Source organism: Tachyglossus aculeatus, chromosome 3 (assembly GCF_015852505.1).
Source record: "Tachyglossus aculeatus isolate mTacAcu1 chromosome 3, mTacAcu1.pri, whole genome shotgun sequence".
NCBI classification, from domain to species: domain Eukaryota; kingdom Metazoa; phylum Chordata; class Mammalia; order Monotremata; family Tachyglossidae; genus Tachyglossus; species Tachyglossus aculeatus.
In genome coordinates, this window is record NC_052068.1 from 90,216,001 (window position 1) to 90,243,582 (window position 27,582).

A 27,582-nucleotide genomic window follows, 5' to 3' on the forward strand; every position below is an offset into this window, starting at 1 on the left:
AGGAGTTTTAGGCCAGAGGGAGGATGCGGGCAAGAGGTGGGCGGAGAGACGGACAAGATGGAGGTACATTGAGAAGGTCGGCAGTTGAAGAGCGAAGTGTGCAGGCTGGATTATAGTAGGAGAGGAGTGAGGTGAGATAGGAGAGGGTAAGGTGATCGACTGCTTTAAAGCTGTGGGTAGGAGTTGGTTTGATGTGGAGGTGACTGGACAACCACTGGAGATTCTTGAGGAGTGAGGAAACACGGACCGAACGTTTTTGTAGAAAAACGATCCGGGCAGGAGAGTGACGTATAGACTGCAGTGGGGAGAGACAGGAGGCAGAGAGGTCAGCAAGGAGGCTGATAGTTATCAAGGCGGGATAGAATAAGTGCTTGGATTAAGGCAGTGGTTTGGATGGAGAGGACGGGGTGGATTCGAGAGACGTGGTGCAAGCGGAACCGACAGGCTTCGGTGACAGTTCGAGCGTGCGGATTGAATGAAAGAAGTGAGTGGAGGATAATGTCAAGGTTGCGGGCTTGAGAGATGGGAGGATGGCGGTGCTGTCTACGGTGATGGGAAAGTCACGGGGAGGACGGGGTTTGGGTGCGAAGATGAGGAATTCTGTTTTGCACGTGTTAAGTTTGAAGTGTGCACCTTCCTAGGGCTTTGCAGGGTGATGCTAGTGAATGCGGGTCCTTATCCAAGGACCTCTGCCCTGAGGCTCTCTCAGTTCTTTCCAGAATAACCCCTGTGGGCAGGGAATTTGTCTGTTCACTGTTGGACCGTCCTCTCCCAAGCGCAACAGTGCCAAGTGCTTAGAACAGTGCTTGGCACATAGTAAGTGCTTAACAAATACCATCATTATTATTATGCTGCTTTGCACATAGTAAGCACTCAGTAAATATGATTGAATGAATGAACAACCACTCATTCTTCCAAGCAGAGCAAGAGTAGGTTTTTTTCTTTTAGACTCTAAACTCATTATGGGCAGGGAACATGTTGACCAACTCTACTTTTCTTAGTGATTAGAACAAAGCTCTGCACACAGTCAGTGCTCAGTAAATACCAGTGATTGGTTGATTCAACCTCCATTTCCTTTCACTCAGTCAGTGGTATTTATTGAGCGCTTACTGTGTGCAGAGCACTGTATTAAGCGCTTGGGAGAGTACAAGAGAACAACGTAGCAGACACACTGTAACTGACTTCACCCTGCAAAGCGGGGGCTCTTGAGAAGTCTGACTTCTCTGCCCCTCTAAACTGTAATCTTCTTTTGGGCAGGGAGTCTGTCGGTTATAGTGTTTTTATTGTACTTTTATCTGTTGTCTTATAAAATGGCAGGGGGCAAAGTAGGGTCTCTCGCAGTGGCAGCCTCAGGTATTCGGCTCTGCTCTGAGGCCACACCTTGCCTCCCTTCTCCCTTCCAGCCGCCTGGAAGAGCGTGGCACTGAGCAAAAGGAGACCAAGGGAGTGAGTGTGGGTGGCTCAGTGCCAGCCATCGCCACTGTTGCACAGACCACTTGTGCTTTGCCGACAGGAAGTCATTCCCCTTTTAACCACCTATATCAGAGCAGGGCTCGCCGGGAGTGGCAGAGTGAGGCAGGAAAGGGGCACTTCTGCGCGCAGAAGATGGCTTGTCCCATTCCCACCCCCGGGTCTCCGCTCACGCTCGGCAGCGACCTCTCGGAGCAGAAGGACGGCTCTACTAATTCGACTGGAAAGCAACGGGCTCTCGGCCGTGAGAGTCTTCAGCCGGGACTAGCCATTCGACCTTTACCCATCAGCTGGCCAAAGTCAGCCAATGTTGCCTTCCAAAACCAATGCTGATTTTAGTCATGGGAAGGGAACGTATCTGCCAATTCTAAGCGGGATTTCCCACCTCTCTCCACGGCTACTCCCCTACTTGCCCTGTGTGCTCCACACCAGCCTTCCTCGTGATTTATCCTGCTGTCTTCTTGGAGCAGGATATAGGGTTGGAATTCTGTCCCCCACTCCTTGACAGGCCTCAGCCTGCCCTGCCTCCAAAACCTGCCCCCCCAACGCCATCTTCTTCGAAAAGACTCTCAACCAATTGGCAGTACTCCACCCCTTCGGAGCCCTTCGGCTGTCTCTTGCACTTAAGCACTTATCTTTTCCCATCCTCAGTACACGCGGGCGTGTACATGTGCATATTTCATATTTCCATTATCTCTCTTCCCCCGCCCGGCCCCGGTTAAGAGTGTAAGCTCCTAGGGGGCAGGACCCGGGTCCAGGAAAAGAGTGCCAAGTGGAGTTACAGGGTCCTCACATTGCATCCAGCGGGCTCGGTCTCAGAGTTGATAGTTCCCACCCGTCCGCTTCCCATCCGGCAGGATCGTCGACTGGGGAAAAATGTAAAGGAGCTGAGTACCCACCCGAACCATTTCAGGATTTAACTGCTCAGGAGATTCCTGAGGAAGTGTTTTCAGAGTGTCCGGCGGATTTGTGGAGCGGCGACCGTCAGATGACTAATGTGTCGTGGCCTTTTCCTACACGCGGGCAGAAAACGCACGGGATGGGTTGCCACAGGTGGTTCCGCGGGCTGAAGTTCAAGGAGTTTGGATCCGTTCTCAGACCAGAGGCCTAGACGTTACTAAAGGAAAAGTTTGGGATGCCTTTGGGATGACGGACAAGGAAGGAGTCCACCACAACTGTTCATCCCTATGTTCTATTAATAATAGTAATAATAGTGCCATTTGGTAATGCTTACTGCACATCTGGTGTGCTGCAGTAAGACGTGGCAGCGTGGCCTAGGGGATAGAGCATGGGCCCGGGAGCCAGAAGGACCTGGGTTCTAATCCCGGCTCCGCCCCTTGTCTGCTGTGTGGCCCTGGGCAAGTCACTTCACTTTTCTGGGCCTCAGTTTCTGCATCTGTAAAATGGGGATTAGGACTGTAAGCCCCATGTGGGCTATGGACCATATCCAACCAGATTAGCTTGGACCTACCCTAGCACTTTGTATGGTGCCTGGCACATAGTAACTGCTTAACAAATACCATTAAAAGAAAAAAAATGGTGCCAGGCAGGTTTAGTTCAATCAGATGGGACACTGTCCCTGTCCCACGTCAGTGTCAGTGAGGGGTATTTTACTGTGTGCAGAGCTGTGGGTCTTACAGACTAAAGGACTGTGGGAAACATGGACTGTTGGTTTGATCCGGTAGTAGTGGTTCTTCTGTTCTGAGGTTGACCAGTCCAATTACAGCGGCCCCTGGGTTTTACAGCACGTAACTCAATCAGTGATATTTACTGAGCACTTACTGTGTGCAGAGCACTGTCCTAAGCTCTCAGGGGAGTACAATACAGTACAGAGTTGGTAGCCACGTGCCCGCATTGTGAAGATCCTGTCCCGGTACTCCCCGGGACTCCCCGTTCTTTGGTGTCGTCACCCATCGTGATGTTCATTTTTTAAAAATGCGGTAGACTGTGCAGATCCTCACTGCCTTGATTTTAACCAAGTTGTGTTTTTTATCAGCGTATCCGGTTTATCGCTTTGCCTAATATTAGCAATGGGAGTTGACGAGCCCTGGTTTAGGTCTTGAAACAAGATAGTCATTTGTAGTTTTTTCGTCAAGATGCTGTAGGGTGGTGAAGGATATGCTCGGTGGATGGCATTCCACAGAAAACATAGTCAATTGGAGCACCCGTGGAAAGCTTCAAATAGTTTGGCTGCAGCTGTAGTAGAAACCCTGGACCTTACCAGATTTGCTTCTTTGTAGTCCTTACTGTTTTCTGGCTGGTGTAGAGGAGGCTGCTAACCACCCCATTCTCATTTCTAATTTTTATTTATTTATGGTGCTCAGAAAGCGCTTACAAAGTGCCCGGCACGGTACTGAATGCAGGGGTAGGTAGAAACTGATCGGGATAGACGAAGTGCCTGTCCCACATGGGGCTCACACTTTAATTCCCACTTTGCAGATGTGGCAACTGAGGCACAGGGAAGCAAAATGACTTGCCCAAGTTCACTCAGCAGATAAGTGGTGGAGCTGGGATTAGAACCCACGTCCTTCTCACTCCCAGACCTTTGCTCTTGTTTACTAGGCCATGCTGCTTCCCAATTGACAATAATTGACATTCTTTGTGTAATGCAGCTGAATCTGTTTGGGAGTGGAACTCTAAAGACCTTGAAAAAGCCAGCCAACCCAGAAAAGGAGTTCTTGATAAAATACAGTCCTCCCTTTGGCATCAGGGATCCAGCAAACTGATGAAATGCATCTGCTTTGTTTTTTGGTGGCAGCAGAGTTGGGCTTGAATGCTTGCCTGGCAGTGGGTTGGTTTTTTTTTTTTGCCTCAAATGGCAGTTTTGTTCCTTCTGGTATTGGAAACTGCAATCTGATCTAGTGAGAATCGAATGAGGTTATCGGTTTGGCTGCGCTAAAATGAAACAACTGCCCGGGCCTCGATCTCTTTCACCAGTGAGCTTTGACTGGTGAGTTGAGAAACACAAGCTGTAAAACAAATCAGTCAGTCAGGGGTATTTATTGAGCACCTAGCCTGGGCAGATCACTGAATGAAGCACTTGGCGGAGTGCAGTGCCACAAGTTAACAGACCCGTTCCCTGCCCGTAACAAACTTACAGACTAGAGGACAACAAAGCGGAGAGAGCAGGGTGCATATAGTCAATCAGTGGTATTGAGCACTTACTATGTGCAGAGCACTGGACTAAACACTTGAGAGAGTTCAGAACGGCAGAATTAGGCGACACCTTCCCTGCCCCTAACAAGCTTATAATCACCTTGCACTTCCTCTAATTCAAGGGCTTCGGGTCTGTCTGAATCTTTCTTGGGGCTATTTATAGAATCCGTTGCTCCATTCTGTTTCTATTCTAGGAATTCTTAGGGAACCTGTTCCAGGGCAATAGAACCGCAGAAGTAGAGGGGCGGGCCGGGAGAGGAAAAAGGCTTTGAAGTGTGAAGTGTGTTCTTGGGGCCTAACAGGAATGTGGGACCCCCCCGCCCCCTTGTTTGTGGATCAGCGTTAGTTTCTTCTGCGCGGCCCGATTGGAAAATGAAGGGCAGAGCGAATTCCCAGCCTGAGCTATTTTGATTTGGCTCACCGCCCCCAGGGCTCGTTGTTCTACCCCGGGGGCAACTCGGGCAGGCCGCTTGGAAGTCTGACCTGCCGAGGAGTCATTTTCACAAGGTAGTGGTGGTGACAAGCCCCGTCAGGTTGTGGCCTGCTTGTAGTCAGTGATTTTCCCGGGTGGACAGCGTACCGTCTCTTCACCCACCAGAGGTGATGACCACCAAACGCCAGATCGTTCGAGAGAGCCTTTGGTAGTTTGGGACCTGGCGCTGAATCCAGGGTAATCATAATATTAATAATCGTGGTATTTGTTAAGCACGTACTTTGCGACAGGCACCGTATTAAGCGCTGGGGCGGATAAAAGCAAATTGGGTTGGACATACGCCCTGTCCTACATGGGGCTCACGGTCTTAAACCCCATTTTTCAGATGAGGTAACTGAGGAACAGAAAAGGGATTTGACTTGCCCAAGGTCATACAGCAGACGAGTGGCAAAGCTGGGATTAGAAGCCACATCCTTTTGACTCCGAGGATCATACTCTGTTCACTAGAAATAAGAAGCAGCGTGGCTTAGTGGAAAGAGCCCGGGCTTGGGAGTCAGAGGTCATGGGTTCTAATTCCGGCTCCGCTACTTGTCGGCCGTGTGACTTTGGGCAAGTCATTTAACTTCTCGTGCCTCAGTGACCTCATCTGGAAAATGGGGATTCAGACTGTGAGCCCCACGTGGGACAACCTGATGACCTTGTACCTACCCCAGCGCTTAGAACAGTGCTTGGCACATAGCGCTTAACAAATACCATCATCATTATCACTAAGCCACATTGCCTCTCTGTTGGTTGACCATGCCTGCACCAACCCCCTACAGTTTCTTTTACCGGAGATCACGTCTCCTCCACCTTCCCTGATGAAGCCCTCTTTTCCTCATCTCTCTGTCCCTTCTGCATGGTTTGCACACCTGAATCTGTGACCTTTAGGCATTTAGTATTCTCCAAACCCTCAGCCCCACAGAGTTTATTCATCTGTTTATAAATCATCTATTATAAATCACTGATTTACGTTAATGTCCGTCTCCCCCTCTAGACTGGGAATTCGTTGTGGGCGGGGAACCTGTCTGCCAGCTCTGCATTGAACTCTACCAAGCGCTCAGTACAGTGCTCGGCACACAGTCAGCTCAAGAAATACCACCGACAGACTGAGTGAAGGAGAAAGCCGAGAACTGCCTCTTAAGCATCTCCAGAATTGACGAAATATATGTTCCTTCCAGGTATAAAGAAGGGTGGAGAGCTTAATTTTTCTCCTTGTTCTCTCTTTGGCTCAACCGAATGTCTAGGAGAATCACCCTTCACCCTGGGGATCCACTGAGGAGACCCACCTCACTTGTTTCTCTCAAAGTGGAGGGTGAGTTGTTTTTTTTTTCCCCTGAGATTCCCTCCGCCAAATGCTCCCAAGTCCTCCTAAGGCTTTGCAGTTCTTTATGACATTTGTTAAGCGCTTACTGTGTGTCAATCTTTTGAGCACTGGGGCAGATTCAGGTTTATCAGGTTGGACACAGTCTCTGTCCCACATTGGGCTCACGGTCTAAATTGAAGGGAGGAGGATGTAATCCCCATTTTGCAAATGAGGTAACTGAGGCCTAACGAAGTAACTTGCCCAAGGTCACACAGCAGTTAGTGGTAGAACTGGAAACCCAAGTCCTCCGACTCATAGGTCCGTGCTCCTTCCACTAGACCACGCTACTTCTCCGGGCTTTAAGGGAAAAAGGGTTCCCCGATATGTTTCCCTCGGTCATCGGTCACCCCCTTTATTTGGTTGAGCATTTCCAGTAAGCATAAGGAGAGGAGAGAAGGAAGAAGGGTAAGAGGAGGCTCATGTGAGATCCAAGGGAAACACGGGCAGGTACAAATGGACCAATTTACAGTCGTCAGGTCTCATATGTCAGACCACGGTAGACGTGGGACTCTATGCAGGACGCCGCATTGAGCCGTCGGGAGAGTACAACAGTAGAAGTAGACAGAGGCCCTGCCCTTGAGGAGCTGTCAATCTAATGAGGCAGCCGGACACTAAAATCCGTTCGAGGTAGGACAAGCTTATGTACACAAGTGCTGTGGGAGTGGAGTGAGGAAGAACTTCCAGGGTTGGGACTGAGTGCATAGGCGATGCCGAAGGGAGGGAAAACAGGGTGGGGGTGGGGGAGTTATTGGGGTGAGTTCAGTCAAGGAAGGCTTCCCATAGGAGATGTGGTTGTAGTTGGACTTTGAAGATGGGGAGAGGGGTGGCCCATGGGTGATGGAGCAGGGAAGAGGTCGATGGAGAGAGCGGATGGTATTGGAGGAGCGAAGTGTGCGGGCTGGGTGGTAGCGGGAGAGGAGCTAGGCGAAGCCATGGGAAACAAACTCAAGCCGATAAATTTAGAGCAGATGAGTAGATCAGTCAGCTCGTGGTATTTATCGAGCGCTTACTCTGTGCAGAGCACTTAACTAAATTTTACAGCGTTGGTAGACACGCTCCCTGCCCGCAACATATCTAAAGTCCACATTGTAGCTGTCGAAAAATTCCATTAGTGATATTTATGGAGCACCTACAGCCTGCAGAGCACTGAACTAAGAGCCAGGGGAAGTGCAGTCACTGGTAGACATGATCCCTGCCCGCAGTAAGCTTACAATCTAGTGCCGGAGGGAGACACCAGATAAATTACAAATGGAAGGAGGTAATGGAGTATAGAGCTGTCACGTGCCTAAGTTGGGGATGGTAGTTGGGGGGCTGTGAGAGTAGCCAAGTGCTTAAGTGGTGCCGGAGTTCAGAAAAGACTATAGGGAGGGGAGGGGAGGAATTGAATCGGGAGGCCTCGTAGAGCTGTGATTTTTGGCAGGGCTTTTAGGGCTGCGGTCTCTTGGATTTAAAGGCAGAAGGGAGGGCAGCAGCAGCAAGCAGTCAGTGGTAGGACAGAGGAGGAAGAGGCAGAGTGTGTGATTGGCTTGAGTGGAGCAAAGCTTTTGAGCTGAGGAGGGGTAAGGGGAGGGAACGGATAAATTGGAGGGAGAGAGCCGATGGATGCCTCGAAGCTGATGGTCAAGGGTTTCTGCCTGATGTAGCGATGATTAGGCAGACTGGTTAAGTAGGAGGGAGAGAGCTGATGGATGCCTCAAAACTGATGGTCAAGGGTTTCTGCTTGATGTAGCGAGGATGGGCAGCAGTTGGTGTTTTTGAAGTCGGGGAACAGATGTGGAGAATGATGTTTTAGAAAAATCAGTCAGTGATATTCAGAGCCCTGTTTTAAGCACTCGAGAGAGTGCAGTTGAGTTGGTAGAAACAATTCCTGGCCTCCAGGAGCTTACAGTCTAAAGGGGGAGGCAGACATTATTAAAAAAAACTATGGGCAAGGGAAGCAAACTGAGTATAAGGGTAACCTTGTTATGGGCAGGAAATGTTTCTGATAATTCTGTTGTACTGCACTCTCCCAAATGGTTAGTACAGTGCTCTGTGCACAATAAGAGCTCAGTAAATACTACTGATTGATAACGATGTGTACTTAAGTGCTGTGGGGGTACCTAAATGCTTTGGGAGAGATTGTAGTAGTAGAAGTAAGTAGAAGTAATAGTATTAAGCACTTACTGTGTTCAGAGCACTGTACTGAACAGACTGAGCCCCCTCCTTCCTTACCCCCTCATCCCCCTCCCCATCCCCTCGCCTTACCTCCTTCCCCTCCCCACAGCACCTGTATATATGTATATATGTTTGTGCGTATTTATTACTCTATTTTATTTGTACATATTTATTCTATTTATTTTATTTTGTTAATGTGTTTTGTTCTCTGTCTTCCCCTTCTAGACTGTGAGCCCACTGTTGGGTAGGGATCGTCTCTATATGTTGCCCACTTGTACTTCCCAATTCCCAAGCGCTTAGTACAGTGCTCTGCACACAGTAAGCGCTCAATAAATACGATTGAATGAATGAATGTACTAAGCGCCGGGAGGGAAGACTCAGGTGAGAATTAGACACGAGGTTACACGGCACACAAGCGGCGGAAGTCGGAATTATTATTATTATTATCAATAGTAATAATAGTGATAATAATAATGATGGTATTTGTTAAGCACTTACTGTGTGCCAAGCACTGTTCTAAGCTGAGGGGTAGATACAAGGTAATCAGGTTGTCCCACGTGGGGCTCACAGTCTTAATCCCCATTTTACAGATGAGGTAACTGAGGCACAGAGAATGAAGTGACTTGCCCAAGGTCCCAGAGCTGACAAGTGGCAGAGCTTGGATTAGAACCCACCACCTCGGACTTCCAAGCCCGGGCTCTTTCCATTAAGGCAGCTGCTTGGAACCCAAGTCCTTCCAACTCCCAGGCCCCAGGGGTGCCAAGCACGCGTTTTCCAAAGCAGTTGAAAGCTGTGGATCGGAGTTTCGGGAGCGAGTCAGCTGTCACCGACCCGGACTTCGGAGCGAGGGAAGGCTTAGGCAGGGGAATTTTAGAACTGCAAGCAGCTGGCATCCCCCCCGGTGTTGTAGACAGGACCCCTCCTTCAGGGATTGAAGCTCCCTGCCACATGAGCTATTGTCAATTCCCAGACCTCCCCAAGGATGGTTTGGGAACCGTCTCTTCAGTGCCAAACCCTTGTTTAAAAATGGGAGCGGGAGGAGATGGCTTCGGACGCCATTTCGTCAGCCTACGAGCGGCAAACCAACCACGTCGTTGAAAGGAGTAGGAAGGGATACGCCCCATTAATTTAGTCAGGCCATTCTCGCTGTAGTAATAATTATAATCAATCAATCGTATTTATTGAGCGCTTACTGTGTGCAGAGCACTGTACTAAGAGCTTGGGAAGTACAAGTTGGCAACATATAGGGATGGTCCCTACCCAACAGTGGGCTCACAGTCTAGAAGGGGGAGACAGAGAACAAAACCAAGCATATTAACGAAATAAAATAAATAGAATAGATATGTACAAGTAAAATAGAGTAATAAATATGTACAAACATATATACAGGTGCTGTGGGGAAGGGAATTACAATTCCTATACTGTACAATTACTATATTACAATTATAGTAATTGTGGTGCTTGTTAAGCACAGGCATTGTACTAAGCGCTGGGGTGGATACAAGCCGATCGGGTTGGACGCAGTCCCTGTCCTACATGGAGCTCACCAGTCTCAATCCCCATTTTACGGATGAGGTAACTGAGGCCTAGAGAAGTGAAGTGACTTGCCCGAGGTCACACAGCAGACAAGTGGCAGAGCTGGGATTAGAACCCATGACTTTCTGACCCTCAGGCCCATGCCATATCCACTATTCCGTGCTGCTTCAGTACAGGGATGAATAACGCTACCAAACAATTCAGCCGTCTTTGATAATTGAATCTGCTACTCTTAGGAGATACCCGTCTGGAGGCTAAAACTTGGATTTTCTGTTGCGGGCTTATCTGTTTCTGTCTTCTGGTTCTCAGACTTAGTTGGTGAAATATTTCGATTTTTGTAAAGAGTAGATTTTCCCTCTGTCTAAGGGTCCAGCCTGTTTTAATGGTTAAGACATTTCAGGATCACTCTCTCTGTGATCCTGCAAAATGGATAAGATTCCATGGATCTACCCTGCAAAGCTATAAGAACTAGTAAGAATGTTTTTAAAGATGTAAGGAAGTAGAATGCCCTTCCCCCTGAAGATAAGGTGCTGTATATTTTGTGGGAGGTGGTTTAGAATTAAAGCTCTTGGGCCTAACAGTCTTGAAGTAATTTTTTTTTTTTAATGGTTTTTAGGTGTTTACTATTCACCAGGCACTGTACTAAATGCTGGGGTAGATGCAAGCTAATCGGGTTGGACACAGTCCATGTCCCACATGGGGCTCACACTATTAATCCCCATTTTACAAATGAGGAAACTGAGGCACAGAGAAGTCAGGTGGTTTGCCCAAGGTCACAGAACAGACGAGTGGCAGAGCTAGGATGAGAACCCAGGTCCTTCTAACTCCCAGGCCTGTGCTCAAAGTATAACCCACTAGAACCCAAACACAAGTTTTAGAAAATTTAGAATTAGAAAGGCCCGTATTATGCTTTGACACATTTCTCTCGGCCAGAGTGTTTTTTCATCATCATCATAATCAACAACGGTATTTATTGAGCATTTTACTGTGTGCCGAACAGTGTAGTAAGCGCTTGGAAGAGTACAGTACAACAGAGTTGGTAAATGCATTCCCTGCCCACAGTGAGCTTGCAGTTTAGAGGGGAAGACGGGCATTATTGTGTTTCAGTATTGGAACTTAAAGATTATTAGGTATTTTTAAAAAATACATTTTCTCTGTCCTTATTGTGCTTCTGGTAGTCAGTTTGGTGGCAAATCCTCCGTCAGTGAGAGAGTTTGCGGTTTCTTGTGGTTTGACAAACGGAAATGTTGCTTAAGTCAGTGTTCCATGTCATTGGTTCGTTCTTGCTGAAATGAGTATTGTAGCAGGCTCAGTTTTTAAAACAGGATTCAATTTATCACCTGAAACATCCTGAGGCGTTCCCATGAATCAGAGCCTGTAGCATTGTAGGTAAAGAGCCACATTACATATGCATCTGCCTGATTCAGCCCAATCTTGGTGAAATAATTGGCAACGGGCTTGAAAGGACAATGGCGTTTGTAAACTGTGACTTTTCTTAGCACTCTATTTAATGAACTGCTCCTCTTTAAGAGCCTTCCCGTGTAAGACTATCATTTCACTTGAGGTGGTTTAACTTTGTAGGAAGGACTGCCAAAGAACGATCGACTATTACCACCCTAATTAAAGTAAAAGCCGATTGGTGTATTAGTACAGGCAGCGTGATTCATTAATACAGCAAGCCCATGGGTGTGTCTCTTATTTCGCCTTTGATGGAATTTGAAAATGGTCTATTAATTATTGCACAGCACCCGAATATTAGTGGTAAAGCAACCCAGTTATCTGACGAAACCTTCCTACACATCCCCATTCATTCATTCAATCGTATTTATTGGGCGCTTACTGTGTGCAGAGCACTGTACTAAGCGCTTGAGAATCCCTATTGTTGCCAGATGCTGGAAAGTCACCATCCCTGACCCTGGAGTAATAGAACAGAAGCCCAGAGTTTTTCAGATCAGTACTCTGGCCAATACAAGTAATCAGTTGAATGATTTCTGACAGTAGAGCACCTTGTTCTAAGCGCTTGGGAGAGTGGAACAAAGCAGGAGGTGATGGACGCAGTCGCTGCCCACTAGGAGTTTACAGTCCAGGGGGTGGAGACGGATGTTAATGAGAACAATTAAATCACGAATGTGTATGTAAGTGCTGAGCTGGGGGATGAATAAAGGGTGTAAATCCAAATGCAAGGGTGACGCAGAAGGAAATAGAAGAGGAAATGCGAGCAGTCGGTTCTGTGGACTAAGTAAGGTCTGTGAGTCGCGTTTTGGTGGCTTTTGAAAGCAGCCTCCCGGGCTGCAATTCTTGGTAGGCTGCAATTTGAGGCTCAGCCTAAGCAGAGCCCTGAAAGAAGGGGACTCACTCTTTTGTTGGGCCCGAGCTAACTTCTGGGGCTATCTAACCTTGATTTCCCCGGCACCGTCCTCTCCTGGTTCTCCTCCTCCTACCTCTCTGGCCGCTTCTGGTTACTGGTTTCTGCCGGCCCCTTCTCTGCCTCTCATCCCCTAAATGTGGGTGGGGCGGGGGGGGGTCCCTCAAGGTTTGATTCTGAGTCCCCTTGTACCCCTACTTCCTTTGCGAGCTCATTCATTCATTCAGTCGTATGTATTGAGCGTTTACTGTGTGCGGAGGACTGGGCCAACCCGATTTACTTGTATCCATCCCAGCACTCAGTACAGTGCGTGGCACATAGTAAGCGCTTAACAAATACCACTGTACTTAGCATAAGGGAGAATACAAAAATGCCAATAAGCTGACCACCACTCTCCCCACTTTCACAGTACAGTTAATGCCCCATCTTCTCCAACGAAGCCCTCTTTTCCCTGGCTCGTTCTCCCTTTTGCGTCGTCTATACACTTACATCTGTGACCTTTGCACATTTGATACCCCACCACCAACCCCATAGTGCTTCTGTATATATCTTTAATTGTAGTATAATTCATGTATATTATTGTGTCGCGCACCCCGTAGGCTGTAAGTTCTTTAGGGGCAAGGAGTGTGTGTACTGATTCTGTTGATTCTGTTGTAAGAGAAGCAGCGTGGTTCAGTGGAAAGAGCCCGGGCTTTGGAGTCAGAGATCATGGATTCAAATTGCGGCTCTGCCACTTGTCAGATATGTGACTTTGGCTAAGCCACTTAGCTTCTCCGGGCCTCAGTTACCTCATCTGTAAAATGGGGATGAAGACTGTGAGCCCCCCATGGGACAACCTGATCACCTTGTAACCTCCCCAGCACTTAGAACAGTGCTTTGTACATAGTAAGTGCTTAATAAATGCCATCATTATTATTATTGTATTGGACTCTCCCAAGCTTCAGTGGTATTTAAGCACTTATTATGTGCAAAACACTGTACTTTGCTCATAGTAAGTACTTAAATACCATTGATTATCCATCTGTAACTCATTTTAATGTCGGTCTCCCCCCTATTCTGTAAGCTGCCTGTGGGCAGGGGTAGTATATACTTACTCTTCTCTGTTTGTATTCTCCCAAGTGATCAGTACAGTGCTCTGCACACTGTAAGTATTCAATAAATACCTTTGATTTAGGCACGTTGTGTTGCATGTTCTTGGTTGACTCAGAGAGTTGCAAGGGGTTTGTTCATTGAATTGGCTAGCAGATGTGGAGGGACGTTTCCATGTCCCTCACCTGAAGGTGCCCTAGCATATTTGCTGAGCCCTCAGTGGCCCACCTAAAATGTAGCTTGGCCTTCCCCAAGGTGAGGCTCCTCCCTCGGCCCGTACAGGGAAGCAGCATGGCCTAGGGGAGCGAGCCCAGGCCTAGGAGTCGAGGACCTGAGTTCTAATCCCAGCTCTGCCACTTGTCTGCTCCATGACCTTGGCCAAGTCACTTCACTTCTCTGGGCTTCAGTTCCCTCATCTGTAAAATGGGGATTAAAACAGTGAGCCCTGGGTGGAACCAGGACTGTGTCCAACCTGATTAGCTTGTATCTACCCAAGTGCTTAGTGCAGTTTCTGGCACATAGTAAGTGCTTACCAAATACTTTTTTATTGTTGTTGTTACTGTTATCATTATTACGCAGGGCTCTTGTCTAATAAAGACACCATTTTCTTCCCAAACTTATTGAATCAGTTGGGTTAATGCAGGTAAACGCTTTCCCTCCAACAAAGCAGCGTGGCCTAATGGGTAGAGTGTGGGCCTGGGTTCTGATCTGCCACTTGTCTGCTGTGTGACCTTGGGCAAGTCACTTGACTTCTCAGGCCTCAGTTGCCTTATCTGTAAAGTGGGGATGAAGACTGTGAGCCCTATGTGGGAAATGGACTGTGTCCAACCTGATTACCTTGTATTTACCCCAGTGCTTAGTACAGCACTTGGCACGTAGTAAATGCTTAACAAATACCATAATTATAATTGTGATAATTATTATTATGCAGAGGTCTACTCTAGTAAAGTTAATGCAGTTAAACACTCCCTCTCCAACAAGCTGTCTCCCTTTCTTTTTGCTTCCCTTCACCTCCCCAAGAATCCTATTTAACTTTACAACCAAGGTGGTGTTCCTCTCTCCTGAACCTTCTCTGCATCATTAAAGTCTATGTTGGTCAATCTGTCGCATGTGTTGAGCACCTGTTGAGTGTGAAATCCAGTTCTAAGAGCTTTGGAGAAGCAGGTCTCCTATCCCTTGCTCTTAAGGAGCTCACGGTCGAATGGGGAGGGGAAATGCAAAAAATTCCCACAGAGGAAGAATAAATGGTTGTAGTAATTGTATACGTTGAGGCCGTCAAAGAACAGTTGAGCAGTGCTGTGCGAAGCACACGGGAGGTGAAGTTCAGGAAACGATTTCTGCCCCCAAGCTCTAGTGAGGGAGGCAGGTCGAGAAATATCAAACGTGCACATTACACCCAAGTGCCGAGGAGGGGCACAGGGAAATACGTACGTGCAAGAGGTGGCTGATGGGTTGATTAGATTCAGGGTTCCGATATCTAGTCGGGAAGGGCTCGTTGAAGGAGGTGGAGTCTTAGAAAGGCTTTGAGGGTTGGGAAAGCTGGAGGTCTGATGGGTTTGCGGAGGGGAAGAAGTTCCAGGCCATGGGAATAATGTGAGCTGGGGCTTGGAGGTGAGTAGGACAAGGAAGTGCAGCTAGGAAGTGGGTTTGGATGAGAGAGTGTGAGCGAGGGACTAGCGGCAAGTAGGGAGTCTGTCAGGAAAGAATGAGTGCAGCTGGTGGAGAGAAGCCATTTGGGACAAGTTCTCGCTTCATATGGAAAGGAGAACCCTTGGAGGGTTTTGAGCAGTGAGGAGATGTTCACTGAAAGATAGCTCACGATATGTGAAGATCCCTCCAGCAACCCTAGACTGGAGGCGTGGCAACCAGTGAAGAGGCCGGAACAGTCGTCGTAAGTTGAAGGGAATCCTTTATTTGAGAAGCTGTAGTTGGAGAAAAATGGTGCTGACAAAGCCTCTGATTAATATCCTGTTTCAGTCTCGCCGCACCTCTCTTTGAACCGGACAATACCGGCCTCTTTTATGGCACTAGTACCGATGGTACTAACAGCCGAGGGCCCGCGTGGTGTAGTGCACTGTACTGGGTACTTGGGAAGTACGAGACAGAGTTGAGACGTGCCTGGTCCACAAGGCGCTTATACTGGAGTGGGGCGACGGACGCAAAAATGTTTGTAAAGAGGGTAATCAGAGTCAGTAATACGTAAACTTGAAATGAACATACACATGCCTAGAGTGGGTATAAATATGTTCCTAAGTGCTAGAGGTGACTGATGGGTTTTATGGCTTAGAGGGCTGGGAATTTTCATTAGGGAAGGCCTTTTGGGGAAAATGGGGTTTTAGAGGGCTTTGGATATAGGGAGGGCCACGGCCTATCAGATCTGGGGAAAGGGTACCGGTAGGTGTGGGGGAATTGAGTGTGAGGTACAGTTGGAGGGTAATTTGGGGAGGAACCAAGAGAGCAATCAGGGGAATAGCGGGGGAAGAGAGCAGGAAGCGAAGATGAGATGAGTTAGTAGACAACCATTAAGGTCGTGAGGAGTTTCCCGTTGGAGGCAGAGTGAAACCAGAAGCCATTGGAGGGTTTGGAGGTGAGGAAAATATGGACCAAGATGCTTCTAAAAAGTGTTTCATGCAGAACTAGCCCTAGCGTCGTGAGTGGTGGCAGACTGGAAGATATAGGGAGGTCCCAGGGAAATGGGGGAATAATTCTAAAAGCCGTAGTAGGGGAAGGGGGGTGGGGGACCAAGTTTCTAGAATCAAGGGAGGGATGGAGCAGGAGGGAACAAGGTTACCTGAAGGCCAGTCGGAATTGCCAAGCAGTCCGCACAGCCGTTTTCCTTCCAATGAAGTAAAACGAAAATTGGCCACCCAGTCATGGAACCTCTCTGACTCATAAATACATTAATGCAGCTGTATTACTCACCTGTAATTGAGATGACAGTTGTGGATAATTTTGGTATCTGACTTTACTTCAGGAACCAATCCCCCATTTATGATATCATTCCCAGAACATTATAACCAAGTTAGGCCATACAGTATTAGGAGTTAATCCATCCACAGTATTCCTCCAAAATTAAGTAGTTAAGGTGAGGCCTCGGGGGTGAACATGGCCTCAGCTCTGGTCAGTCACTTTTTATTTTTTGTGGTATTTGTTAAATGCTTGCTTTGTGCCAGGCACTGTACTAAGCGCTAGGATAGATATAAGATAATCAGGTTGGACACAGTCCCTGTCCCACATGGAGCTCACAGTCGTAACCGCCCCTTTTACAGATGAGGCATCCGAGGCACAGAGAAGTTAGGTAACTTGCCCGGGATCACATAGCAGATAAATGGTGGAACTGGGATTAGAACCCAGGTCCTCTGATCACTAGGCCCCATTGCTTCCAGGTGCTAGGCTGGGCTAGAGTCAATGAGTTAGGGCTTTTCTTGTGTAGGTAGGCAGGCTTGCCCCCTGGACCACTGAGCTTCTTCCCTTGCGCTCTTCTCCCCCCCGAGTTGGCCACCGTACCGATCACTAAGAGGATCTCGGGATCTCTCCTACCTGAGCAGCCGGAGCCAGGTTTTCTCCTTTGAAACTCCCTCTTCTCCAGGAGTAGGGCCAGTGTTCGCTTCCCTTAGCTTTCCCAACTTGCCCCACAATTTAGAGGAGGGGACAGTGCTCAGGGGCGAGGACACACCGTGCCCTGCCCCTCTTCCAGAACTCGATTGATGAATGTGAGACCCAAAGGAGCATCACAATTGGGTCGGCCCACGGCCCACTTAGCTCGGAATTGTGTTTCCCACAGTGGCAACGGGAGGCTCATCCTCCTCACCGTCCGGACTTAGGGTTTTATCGGGTTTCAAGTCCTAGCGCTTCCCTCGCTCTAGCAACCCATTATGGATTCATTATCCATGGATCTGTCGACTACCCTCTTGAACCTACTGACTTTTCCAGCCCGCTCAACTTCCTCTGAGAACCGTTTTCATGTACTTTGCCCCTGCTGAGGGAGAAAAATATTTATTTCCACGGTTCTAAACCTATTGTACCGCTCTCAGTGTTCATCGGGCTTCCCTTCATCCTGCTGTTGTCCCTCCGTATTCCTGGAGTTCAGCTGATCGGGCCCGGCTCTCCATCTCGAGGGATGTGATACTCCGGCTCTTAACGTTTTTCCTCTCTTCCTTTCCCCATTATTTCATAAAATGTTACCGCTGGTGTTCCCCTGTAATCCTTGTTTTTTCTGGGTAACTTTCACCCGCCCTGTTAAACATAGCCTAGTGGATAGAGCAGAGGCCTAGGAGTCAGAAGGACCTGGGTTCTAATCCCGGCTCCAGCACTTGTCCGCTGTGTGACCTTGGACAAGTCGCTTCACCTCGCTGGGCCTCAGTTCCTTCACATGTAAAATGGGGATTAAGACTGTGAGCCCCCTGTGGGACAGAGACTGTGTCCAACCTGATTAGCCTGGATCTACCGCAGCACTCAGTACATTGGCTGGCACATAGTAAGCGCTTAACAAGCGCCGTTAACATAATCCAGAAAACAAACCAGCAACAGAAAAAGCCTTACTCTTCAAAGGCATTCAGTTAGCCGTATTTATTGCATGCTTACTGTGTGCAAAGCACGGTACTAAGCAGTTGGGAGAGTCCAACCTATCAGTTGGCCAGGTGGGCCTCCGTGAGGGGTTAATAATAATAATGATGATGATGGCATTTATTAAGTGCTTACTATTTGCAAAGCACTGTTCTAAGCTCTGGGGAGGTTACTAGGTGATCAGGTTGTCCCACAGGGGTGCTCACAGTCAATCCCCATTTTACAGATGAGGTAACTGAGGCCCAGAGAAGTTAAGTGACTTGCCCAAAGTCACACAGCTGACAATTGGCGGAGCCGGGATTTGAACCCATGACCGCTGACCCCAAAGCCTGGGCTCTTTCCACCGAGCCACACTGCTTCTCTGTCTGGTCCATCTGGTCCAGTCCTCTGCTGGGATGGTATTCTGCCATTTTCCAACTGATGTCTGAGCCCCTCACAGCTCAGTGAGTTTCTGGACCTGTTTGTCGGTGATAATTCAAGCTCTCTGACTCAGAAGATATTCTTTGGCCCTCTCTAGGCATGTACTCTTATAGGCGTGTGAAGCAGTGTGGCCTAGTGGATAGAGCACGGGCCTCGGGGGCAGAAGGACCTGGATACTAATTCCGCCACATGTCTGCTGTGTGACCGTGGGCAAATCACTCCACTTCTCTGTGACTCAGTTACCTCATCCGTAAAATGGGGGTTAAGATTGGGAGTCCTGTGTGGAATAGGGACTGTCCAACCCGATTATGTTGCATCTATCCCAGTACTGTGTGCTTTTGCACATAGTAGGTGCTTAGCAAATACCATTTTAAAAAAAAAGAGTCCCCGAGTAAGTGACAGTATACGTGCCTCATTAATCAGAGTACCAACAACTGGGGGTCACTGCTGCCCATTTTAAACCCTTGCAGTGAAAAATGGCATAAATCATCATCCATGGTATTTGAGTGCTTACTTTGTGCAGAATACTGTAGTAAGCGCTGAGAAAAGCGTGGTACATCAGAGTTGGTAGAAATGTTCCCTGTCATTCATTCAATCATATTTATTGAGCGCTTACTGTGTGCAGAGCACTGTACTAAGCGCTGTCCACAGCAAGTTTACAGTCTAGAGGGAGAGACAGGCATTGATACAAATAAAATAATCTGTAATTCATAGATATGTACTCAAATGCTGTGGGGCTGAGGGTGGGGTGGATATCAAATGCCCAAAGGGCGTACATAGATGATGCAGAAGGGAGTGGGGAAAAGAGGGGTTAATCGGGGAAGGCTTCTTGGAGGAGATGTCCCCTTGAATGTGGACTCAAAGATTCCTTGGTATTCCATGTGAATCAGGGTGGCCAGAGTACTACTGATGGGAGTTGAGTGTAAAGGGAAACGTTAGGCCCCATCCTTTGGGTAAGGAAATTTGAACTAGCAGAAGGAAGGACTGGAGACTTCGTGAATCGAAGAAATACAGTTTGTTGTGATAAGGGAAGTTGAATAGAAATGGAAAACACGCTGACAAGTATTTGGTGAGTGAAATTGCTCCGATGCTACGGTCCTGGGCCAAATTAGTCGTAAGAGAAAGTTTTGGAAGACGTAGTTTTCCCCCTGCAGCCTTAAAGATCTAAGTTGTGCTGATGGCCCTTCAGCTGCTGCCATACGTTATCTTTCCTGAAAGATGATTTGGCCTGGAGAAGCAATGGCTCCTGGCTTTTTTCATTGGGGCGGGGGAGGTGAAAGTGGGGGGTCACTAAAGGACTTGCACATAGTAAGCGCCCAATAAATACGACTGAATGGCAGTATGCCATTGCTTTGGTGATGCAGTTGAAGTGACAGTAGGGGACAAATAAATTGTGGAGAATTAGAAATGAATCAGGTTAGGGGTCCAGAGATGTGATTATCAGAGGGCGTGGCAGGTGGGAAGTGTGTGTGCGTGGTGAGGAAGTGTTAATAATAATAATAATAATGATAATGATAATGTTGGTATTTGTTAAACGCTTACAGTGTGCCAAGCACTGTTCTAAGCGCTGGGGGGGGGTGGGGGGGAATGCAAGGTAATCAAGGCTGGCTCACTTGGGGCTCACAGTATTAATCCCCACTTTACAGATGAGAGAGCTGAGGCACAGAGAAGTTAAGTGACTTGCCCAAAGTCACACAGCTGATGAGTGGCAGAGGCGGGATTAAAACCCACGATGGGCCGGGCAAGAAATCGGTGGGAGGAGCCATGAGAATGAGGCCTAGTGGGTAGGTTAGCGTGAGAAGAACTGAGTCCTGTGAAGACATATGGGTCCCACCTTACCTACCTGCTCTCTCTCTGTCCATTTTTTCCTAACCTGCCGTCTTGGCTCCTCCCAAGCACTTAGCGCAGTGCTGTGCACGCCGTAAGCGTTCAGTAAATACCATTGATGATGATGATCCCACATCCTCCAACAAGCTTTCTCCAGTGAGTTTCCCAATACCGAGAGCCGTATCGTCCCTACAGTCAACTCAAACACAAATGAATTTATTTACACTTGTGTCTACGCCATCTCAATTTTATTTGTTTTGACAACTCTAGTTGTCAATATTTTTATGTTTGTTGCCTCTGCCAGGGCTCTTTGTCTGCAGGGAACGTGTCACTTTGTTAACGCTATAATTCCCAAGCGCTTGCACCAAATGGATGCTCAGTAAATGCCGCTGCTGTAGTTGAGTAGACAGGGAATGTGATTACCAACTCTTGTTGTATTGGACTCTAGCGAGGGCTTAGTTCCGTGCTCTGCACAGAGAAAGTGCTCAGTGAATACCATTGAATGAAGGAGTGAATGAGCGACAAAGGAGAAAGTAAGAGGCTAACAAGAAGAGGACAGGGGAACCTAAAATAAAGATTCAGTCTTCCGAGTTTTTTTTTAGGCAGTCGCTTTGGCTGCCAAGAAGAGGCACATTTGGTTCGTGGTCATGGACTATTGAAAGTATGATTCCTTTTCTTAACTTTAATTTTGGTTAAGCAATCAATCAATCGTATTTATTGAGCACTTACTGTGTGCAGAGCACTGTACTAAGCGCTTGGGAAGTACAAGTTGGCAACATATAATGGTTAATGGTTAGTTCCCGTTCTCCCCCCGAACAATCCAAGATAGGTAGTTACTCTGGGATAAAAGGTACACATTTTACCAGGAAACAAATGCTCATTGGCCATTAAATGAATGCCAAGCACTTTTAATGTTTCATGCTACAGAATAGTAGTGGATCTTTAAAATTTTGAGTTGGCCTCCCTAATTTTTAGAAATCCCCCCCCCCCCCCCACCCCGACTTCCTCCCCTGCTTCACTAATAATTATTGAGGGCAGACACTTGGAAATACACTTCGGTTCCTGACCATAAGGAGCTCACAACCTAGGAGAGGGACAACAAGCCTGATGAACAAATACTATTTTAATGTCAAGCATTTTCAGCATTAAAATCAGTGTTATTCAGCAGGATAGTTTAGCACAGCAAGGCAAATTCTCTCTTTCTTTTCCCTTGGTGACCCAAGACTCCATGTACTGTAGCCTGTAAGTGTTCTAATGTTTCTGAAGTTACAAGATGGTGGGGGAAAGCCGGAGGTTACAGTCTTCAAAGCAGCCTGGCCCCACCGATAGGGAGTTCGGACTGCTTCTCCTCTACCCAATGGAGGACTGGAGCTTTGAGCTGTAATGGCAGGTGGCAAGATGGGAGGAGACGACAGTAATAGGAATAAAAAAAAAAAAAAGAATAATTGTGACATTTTTGCCTTGTACTGTGCCTAGCACTGTGTCAGATACAAGATAATCAGGTTGGACACAGACCCTGTCCCACATGGGGCTCACAGGCTAAAGGGGAGTGAGAAGGGGTCCTTTTTTCAGCTGAAGAAACAGGCAGAGAAGGTTTGTGTTTTGCCCAGGGTCACAAAGCAGGCAAGGGCAGAAGTGGGCTAAGTACTCCGGTCCTCTGAATCCCAGGCCTGTGATCTAACTACCAGGCCATGCTGCTTCGTCAAGTGAGAGGCCTGAAGCCAAGGAGGCCTTAGGTAGCCCTGCCCCAGCCCACAATTCCAACTCTTGTTCTCTTTTCTGTCACCTCCTCTCCCCTTCTCCCATTCCCCCGCCCCCTCAGAGAAACTTAACTCGTGGTTAGCTCACATTGCCTTGCCCCGTACTGGGATCCTTTGGTGACTCGGCATCATATTTGCTCCAGCGCTGCTACGGAAGAGTATGGCATTGTTCAGAAACTCCAGTCACATTGCTCCTAAAAAGACCACGATGGTTACTGTGTAGCACTATTCATGTTACTACTACGACGACTATTCTCATTGCAGCTGGATCCCTTGTTCGTGCTTACTGTCCTCTTCAAACTTTGGGGCAAAACCAAAATATAAATAGAGGGATCTTGTTGACTCTGGAAGCCCAAAGTCAGTTTTATGGGGAATAACAGTCTTAGCTTGGAGGTGTAAACAGTTGCAGACGTAATGAGGTTGAGAGCAGCCCTTATACCAGACAAGATTTTCATGTGAATTATGATGAAAAATAAGATGTATGTTTTCAAAATGTTGCGTAAAAACATTTTATTGTTTTCTACAAAGACTTCATCCTATTAGCTCGTATCTTCACCTTCGTTTATTTAGTTGAGGTGTTCAATTTGTCACAGCACAGGTCATTTCCATTATTACTTAGACCGTGAGCCCCGTATGGAACATAGACTGTGTCCAGCCTGTTTAACTTGTATCTACTCCATTGTTTAGATCAGTGCTTGACACGCAGTTAAGTGCTTAGCAAATACCATAATAATAATGACAGTAGACTGGTATTAATAAGAGGATGGGAGTGGATGCAGAATCAGGTGACAAGGAAATTGTTCATTCATTTGTATTTATTGAGCACTTACTGTGTGCAGAGCACTCTTAAGCACTTGGGAGAGTACAGTACACCAATAAACAGACACATTCCCCACCCACAACGAGCTTGCAGTCTAGAAGTGGGGAGACAGAATCCAGGTTAGAAGGGAGGAAAGATGCCCCTAAACCACAAAAACCACCTCAAATCATAAGGACCCGGGTTCTGATCTCATCCCTGCCACTTGTCTGCTGGGTGACCTTGGGAAAGTCATTTAACTTTTCTTGGCTTCAGTTTTTTGAGCTGTAAAATGAGGATTCAGTACTTGTTCTTCCCACCTCCCTCCTCCTTAAATTGTGAGACTCATTAAAAAAAAATTAATGGTCAGTCGTATTTGAGTGCTTTCTGTATGCAGAGCACTGTACTAAGTGCTTGGGAGAGTCCAACACAGTATTATTATAATAATAATGATGGTATTTGTGAAGCAATTACTTTGTGCCAGGCACCGTATTAAGTGCTGGGGTGGGTACAAGCAAACTGAGTTGGACACAGTGCCTGTCGCACTTGGGGCTTACAGTCTCAATCCCCATTTCACAGATGAGGTAACTGAGGCACAGAGAAGTGAAGTGACTAGCCCAGGGTCATACAGCAGACAAGTGCCAGAGACGGGATTAGAAGTCTAGGGGTCCTGGGTTTTAATTCTGGCTGTGCCTCTAACTTGCCCCGTGACCTTTGGCAAGCTCCTTAACTTCTCTGGGCCTCCGTTTCTGCATAAAATGGAGATTCAGTGTTTGTTCCCCCTCCCACATAGACTGCCAGCACCATGTGGGACAGGGATTGCATCCAAACCAATGATCTTGTAGCTACCCCAGCGGTGCTTGGCATATAGTACCAAATACCAGTATTATCGTGATGGTCATCATTATGATTTTACCTGCAGGTGGAGAATTTTAGGGTCCGTGTGGTTTGTGAGAATTGTATGTCATGCACTTGAATTGTGCATTTGAGAAAGGGAAGTTGGTCCCCGATTGCCTTTCTCTGCTGTGCGGTGGACCAAAGTTGCACATGTCTGATTTAATCCCCAGAGGAGCTTGCGGGATCTGGGGTGGTGTCAGGACAGCTCACCCACCTGACCAGATTGTAGGCGAATTCCCTATTTCTCCCAAGGCCGGGAGGCCTCTATACTGAGTGGGGGTGAGCAGAACCCCTTCTTTGTCTGTAGCCCCGTCCCCAGGGAGGTACATCCTCCCCAGTTGTTTGTATTGCTCTATTTCTTATTTTGTACCTGCATAGGGGGAAGCAATAACACTCAATCAGTGGTATTTACTGAGCGTTTACCGGGTGCAGAGGCCTATACTAATTGCTCGGGAGAGGACAGTAATACAGAGTTGGTAGGCACGTTCTCTGCCCACAAGGAGCTCACAGTCTAGAGGAGGGAGACAGACATTGATAAAATAAATAATTTACAGTATGTCATTTATAGATAAGTAAGTGCTAAGGAGTTGAGGGTGGGGCAGATTCTGATCAGTAATTTTCAGTTGAGGAATTCTGATCAAGTAGCTGGACAGTTCCTGCCAAACGAAACCATTTTTTTTCCTTATTGAACTCGGAGTAAAAAATTTTAGACTGGTTTTCAGCATTAGGCTTTTTGTTGGTTTGAAGGAGTGAGAACTTAGCCTAACTCAAACATTGGGCTTGACCAGGAGGTTGATTTAGTCGAGTTGCCTTTTCTAGCCTGAACATTTTTGCAGCCCAGAGTGGCCCTGAAAGTGTCTTTGTGATCCAGATAGAGGGAGGGAACGTGGCCTTGGCCCAGGAATCACGACAAAAGGGGCCGAACCCAACCACCGCCTCTAAAATGTAGCGCAGAAAAACATTGTTTCTCGCCAGTGGCCTTCCAGCTCCCCCACCTTCCCTAAGGCTGGTGATTTGGAACAGAACCCGGGAGTGATAACGTCCTCTCTTTCTCTCTCTTGCAGATTTTCTATTTTGTACATACACTGTTTTGTATATACTGTATATGATGACTTCGGTGGGCAGCGAACGCTCCCGGGGCACTCGGGACAAAACTCCGATTTCGACCACCCCGACGACACAGCCACAGAAACAAGTAGTCCAGGTAAGTGGGGCGGAGCCCGTGCTCACCTGGCAGAGAGGAAGCGAGACGCAGTGTGGCCCCCGGGGAGAGAGCCCGGGCCTGAAGGCCTGGGGACCCGGGTTCTAATCCCCGCTCGGGCAGGTCGTGTCACTTCCCTTCTCTGCGCCTCAGTTCCCCCGTCTGCGGGATGGGGACTCGATACCTGTTCTCCCTCCTGCTTTAACTGGGAGCCCCAAGTGGGACCTGATGATCTCATATCGACCCCAGCGCTTAGTACGGTGCTTGCCACATAGTAAGCGCTTAACTTTTAGACTGTGAGCCCACTGTTGGGTAGGGACTGTCTCTATATGTTGCCAGCTTGTACTTCCCAAGCGCTTAGTACAGTGCTCTGCACACAGTAAGCGCTCAGTAAATACGATTGATTAACAAATACCACAGTTGTTACCATTCTTAAGTCATGGAAGCCTAAGTGGGTCCCTGGGCAACATAGCCTAGTGGCAAGAGCCCGGGCTTGGGAGCCAGAGATGGGGTCTCTAATCTCGGCTCCGCCGCTTGGCTGCTGTGTGACCTTGGGCAAGTCGCCTCACTTCTCTGGGCCTCAGTTACCTCATCTGTAAAATGGGGATTAAGATGTGAGCCCCACGTGGGACAACCTGATCACCTTGTACAAATATTATTATTATTATCATTGGTTTCCAGGGGAGGCCGAACCTCTGAGACTGTTGATGTACATGGGGTTGCAGGATGGTAAGCGGGGAAGAGGCACCCAATGTTTGGGGTCATGTTAGGTTCCTGTTCTCCTGCTGTAATCTTCAGCCAAATTTAAGGAGGACGCTGAGCATGGTTGATCTTTTCCCCCCTCCCTGACTCCTCTGACAGCTCAGAGATGTGTTCTGCCTGATCAATCAGTGGTACTTGTTGGGCACTTACTACTGTGTGCAGAGAGCATTGTCCTAAGCGCTTGGGAGAGTGCAGTAAGATCTTTTTTTCCCAGCTCGCTCTCCCTTCTGCATCACCCATGCACTTGGATCTGTGATCTTTGGGCTTTATAAATTACTTATTTATATTGTTTCCCCATCTAGACTGTAAGCTCGTTATAGGTGGGGAATGTGTCTGCTAATTCTATTGAATTGTCCTCCCCCGAGTGCTGAGTACAGGGCTCTGTACATAGTAAGCATTTAATAAATACCATTGGTAAATTTCAGTGGGTGGTTACCTTGAAGGCTGGGATCTTACTGGAAAGCAGCGTGGTCTGATGGATAGAGCACAGGCTGGGAGCCAGAAGGACCTAGGTTCTAAACCCAGCTAGGCCACTTGTCTGCTGTGTGACCGTGGGCAAGTCACTTCACTTTTCTGTGCCTCAGTTATTTCATCTGTAAAACGGGGATTCAATCCTACTCCCTCCTACTTAGACTGTGAGCCCCACGTGAGACAGAGACCATCTCCAACCTAATGAACTTGTATCTATACGAGGCCTAGAACCGTGCTTGGCATACGGTAAGCGCCTAACCATTACCACTATTATTATTAATATTATTAATGACGCCTGCGATGGCTAAGATTGCCGTTCTTCAGACAGGTTAGACACAATGGCACTGGAGTGTTCCATGTCACAACAGGCCAGGGGAGGAAAACCTCGGGATTCATGACTTCTCTGATGGTTTCAAATAGGTCAGTGCCACTAGGTATGTCGGGGCAGAGAGAGCGGGGAGGCGGTCGTGGTCGGGGCAAGATGAGGAAGAGAGGAGAGAAGAAAACGAGTACTCTGGCTTGTCTTGGCCAAGCCTCCCCCTTAGGTGCCCATGTCGTCGGTAACAGTTGGCCAGCTGAGCCAGGGGAAGCGGGTGCCCATCCTCCCCTGGCCTTATCCCATCCTGCGGCCGTTGGTTGCCCATCTCCAGAGCAGCAGAGCTTCCCGATTCCCTTGGCCCTTCTTCCAAGTTGGAGAAAATGGGACTGTCAGCTTGGCCTAATGGGTAGAGCTTGGACTTGGGAGTCAGAAGGACCTGAGTTCTAATCCTGGCTCCACCACTCGTCTGCTGCATGACCTTGGATAAGTCACTTCATTTCTGGGCCTCAGCTACCTCATCTATAAAATGGAGATTAATCAACCAATCAATCAATCAGTCGTATTTATTGAGTGCTTACTGTGTGCAGAGCACTGTACTAAGCACTTGGGAAGTACAAGTTGGCAACATATGGAGACAGTCCCTACCCAGCAGTGGGCTCACCGTCTAAAAGGGGGAGACAGACAACTAAACAAAACATGGGAACAGGTGTCAAGTCATCAGAATAAGTAGAAATAAAGCTAAATGCACATCATTAACAAAATAAATAGAATAGTAAATATGTACAAGTAAAATAAATAGAGTAATAAATCTGTACAAACACATATATGCTCTGCACATAGTAAGCGCTCAATACGATTGATGATGATGATGATATGTATATTAAGGCTGGGAGCCCCATGTGGGACATGGACCGTGTCCAAGCTGATTCTCTTGTATCCACCCTGGCATTTAGTA

The 27,582-nt window shown here is 47.7% G+C and overlaps 1 protein-coding gene across 8 annotated transcripts in view; it reads left to right on the top strand.

The window, feature by feature from the left end:
* The window catches only part of UBAP2 (ubiquitin associated protein 2), a 120,225-nt gene that overhangs the window by 8,708 nt on the left and 83,935 nt on the right, over positions 1-27,582 (top strand). For 5 of the 8 annotated variants that reach the window (XM_038743517.1, XM_038743520.1, XM_038743521.1 and 2 more), the window contains exons 1-2: positions 6,398-6,413; positions 24,939-25,078. In XM_038743517.1, coding sequence (XP_038599445.1) covers positions 24,980-25,078 — 99 coding nt within the window. In that variant the 5' untranslated portion in view covers positions 6,398-6,413; positions 24,939-24,979. Of the gene's footprint in view, positions 1-6,397; positions 6,414-24,938; positions 25,079-27,582 lie in introns of those variants that run through there. The other 3 variants (XM_038743518.1, XM_038743524.1, XM_038743519.1) reach the window with 2 other exon arrangements.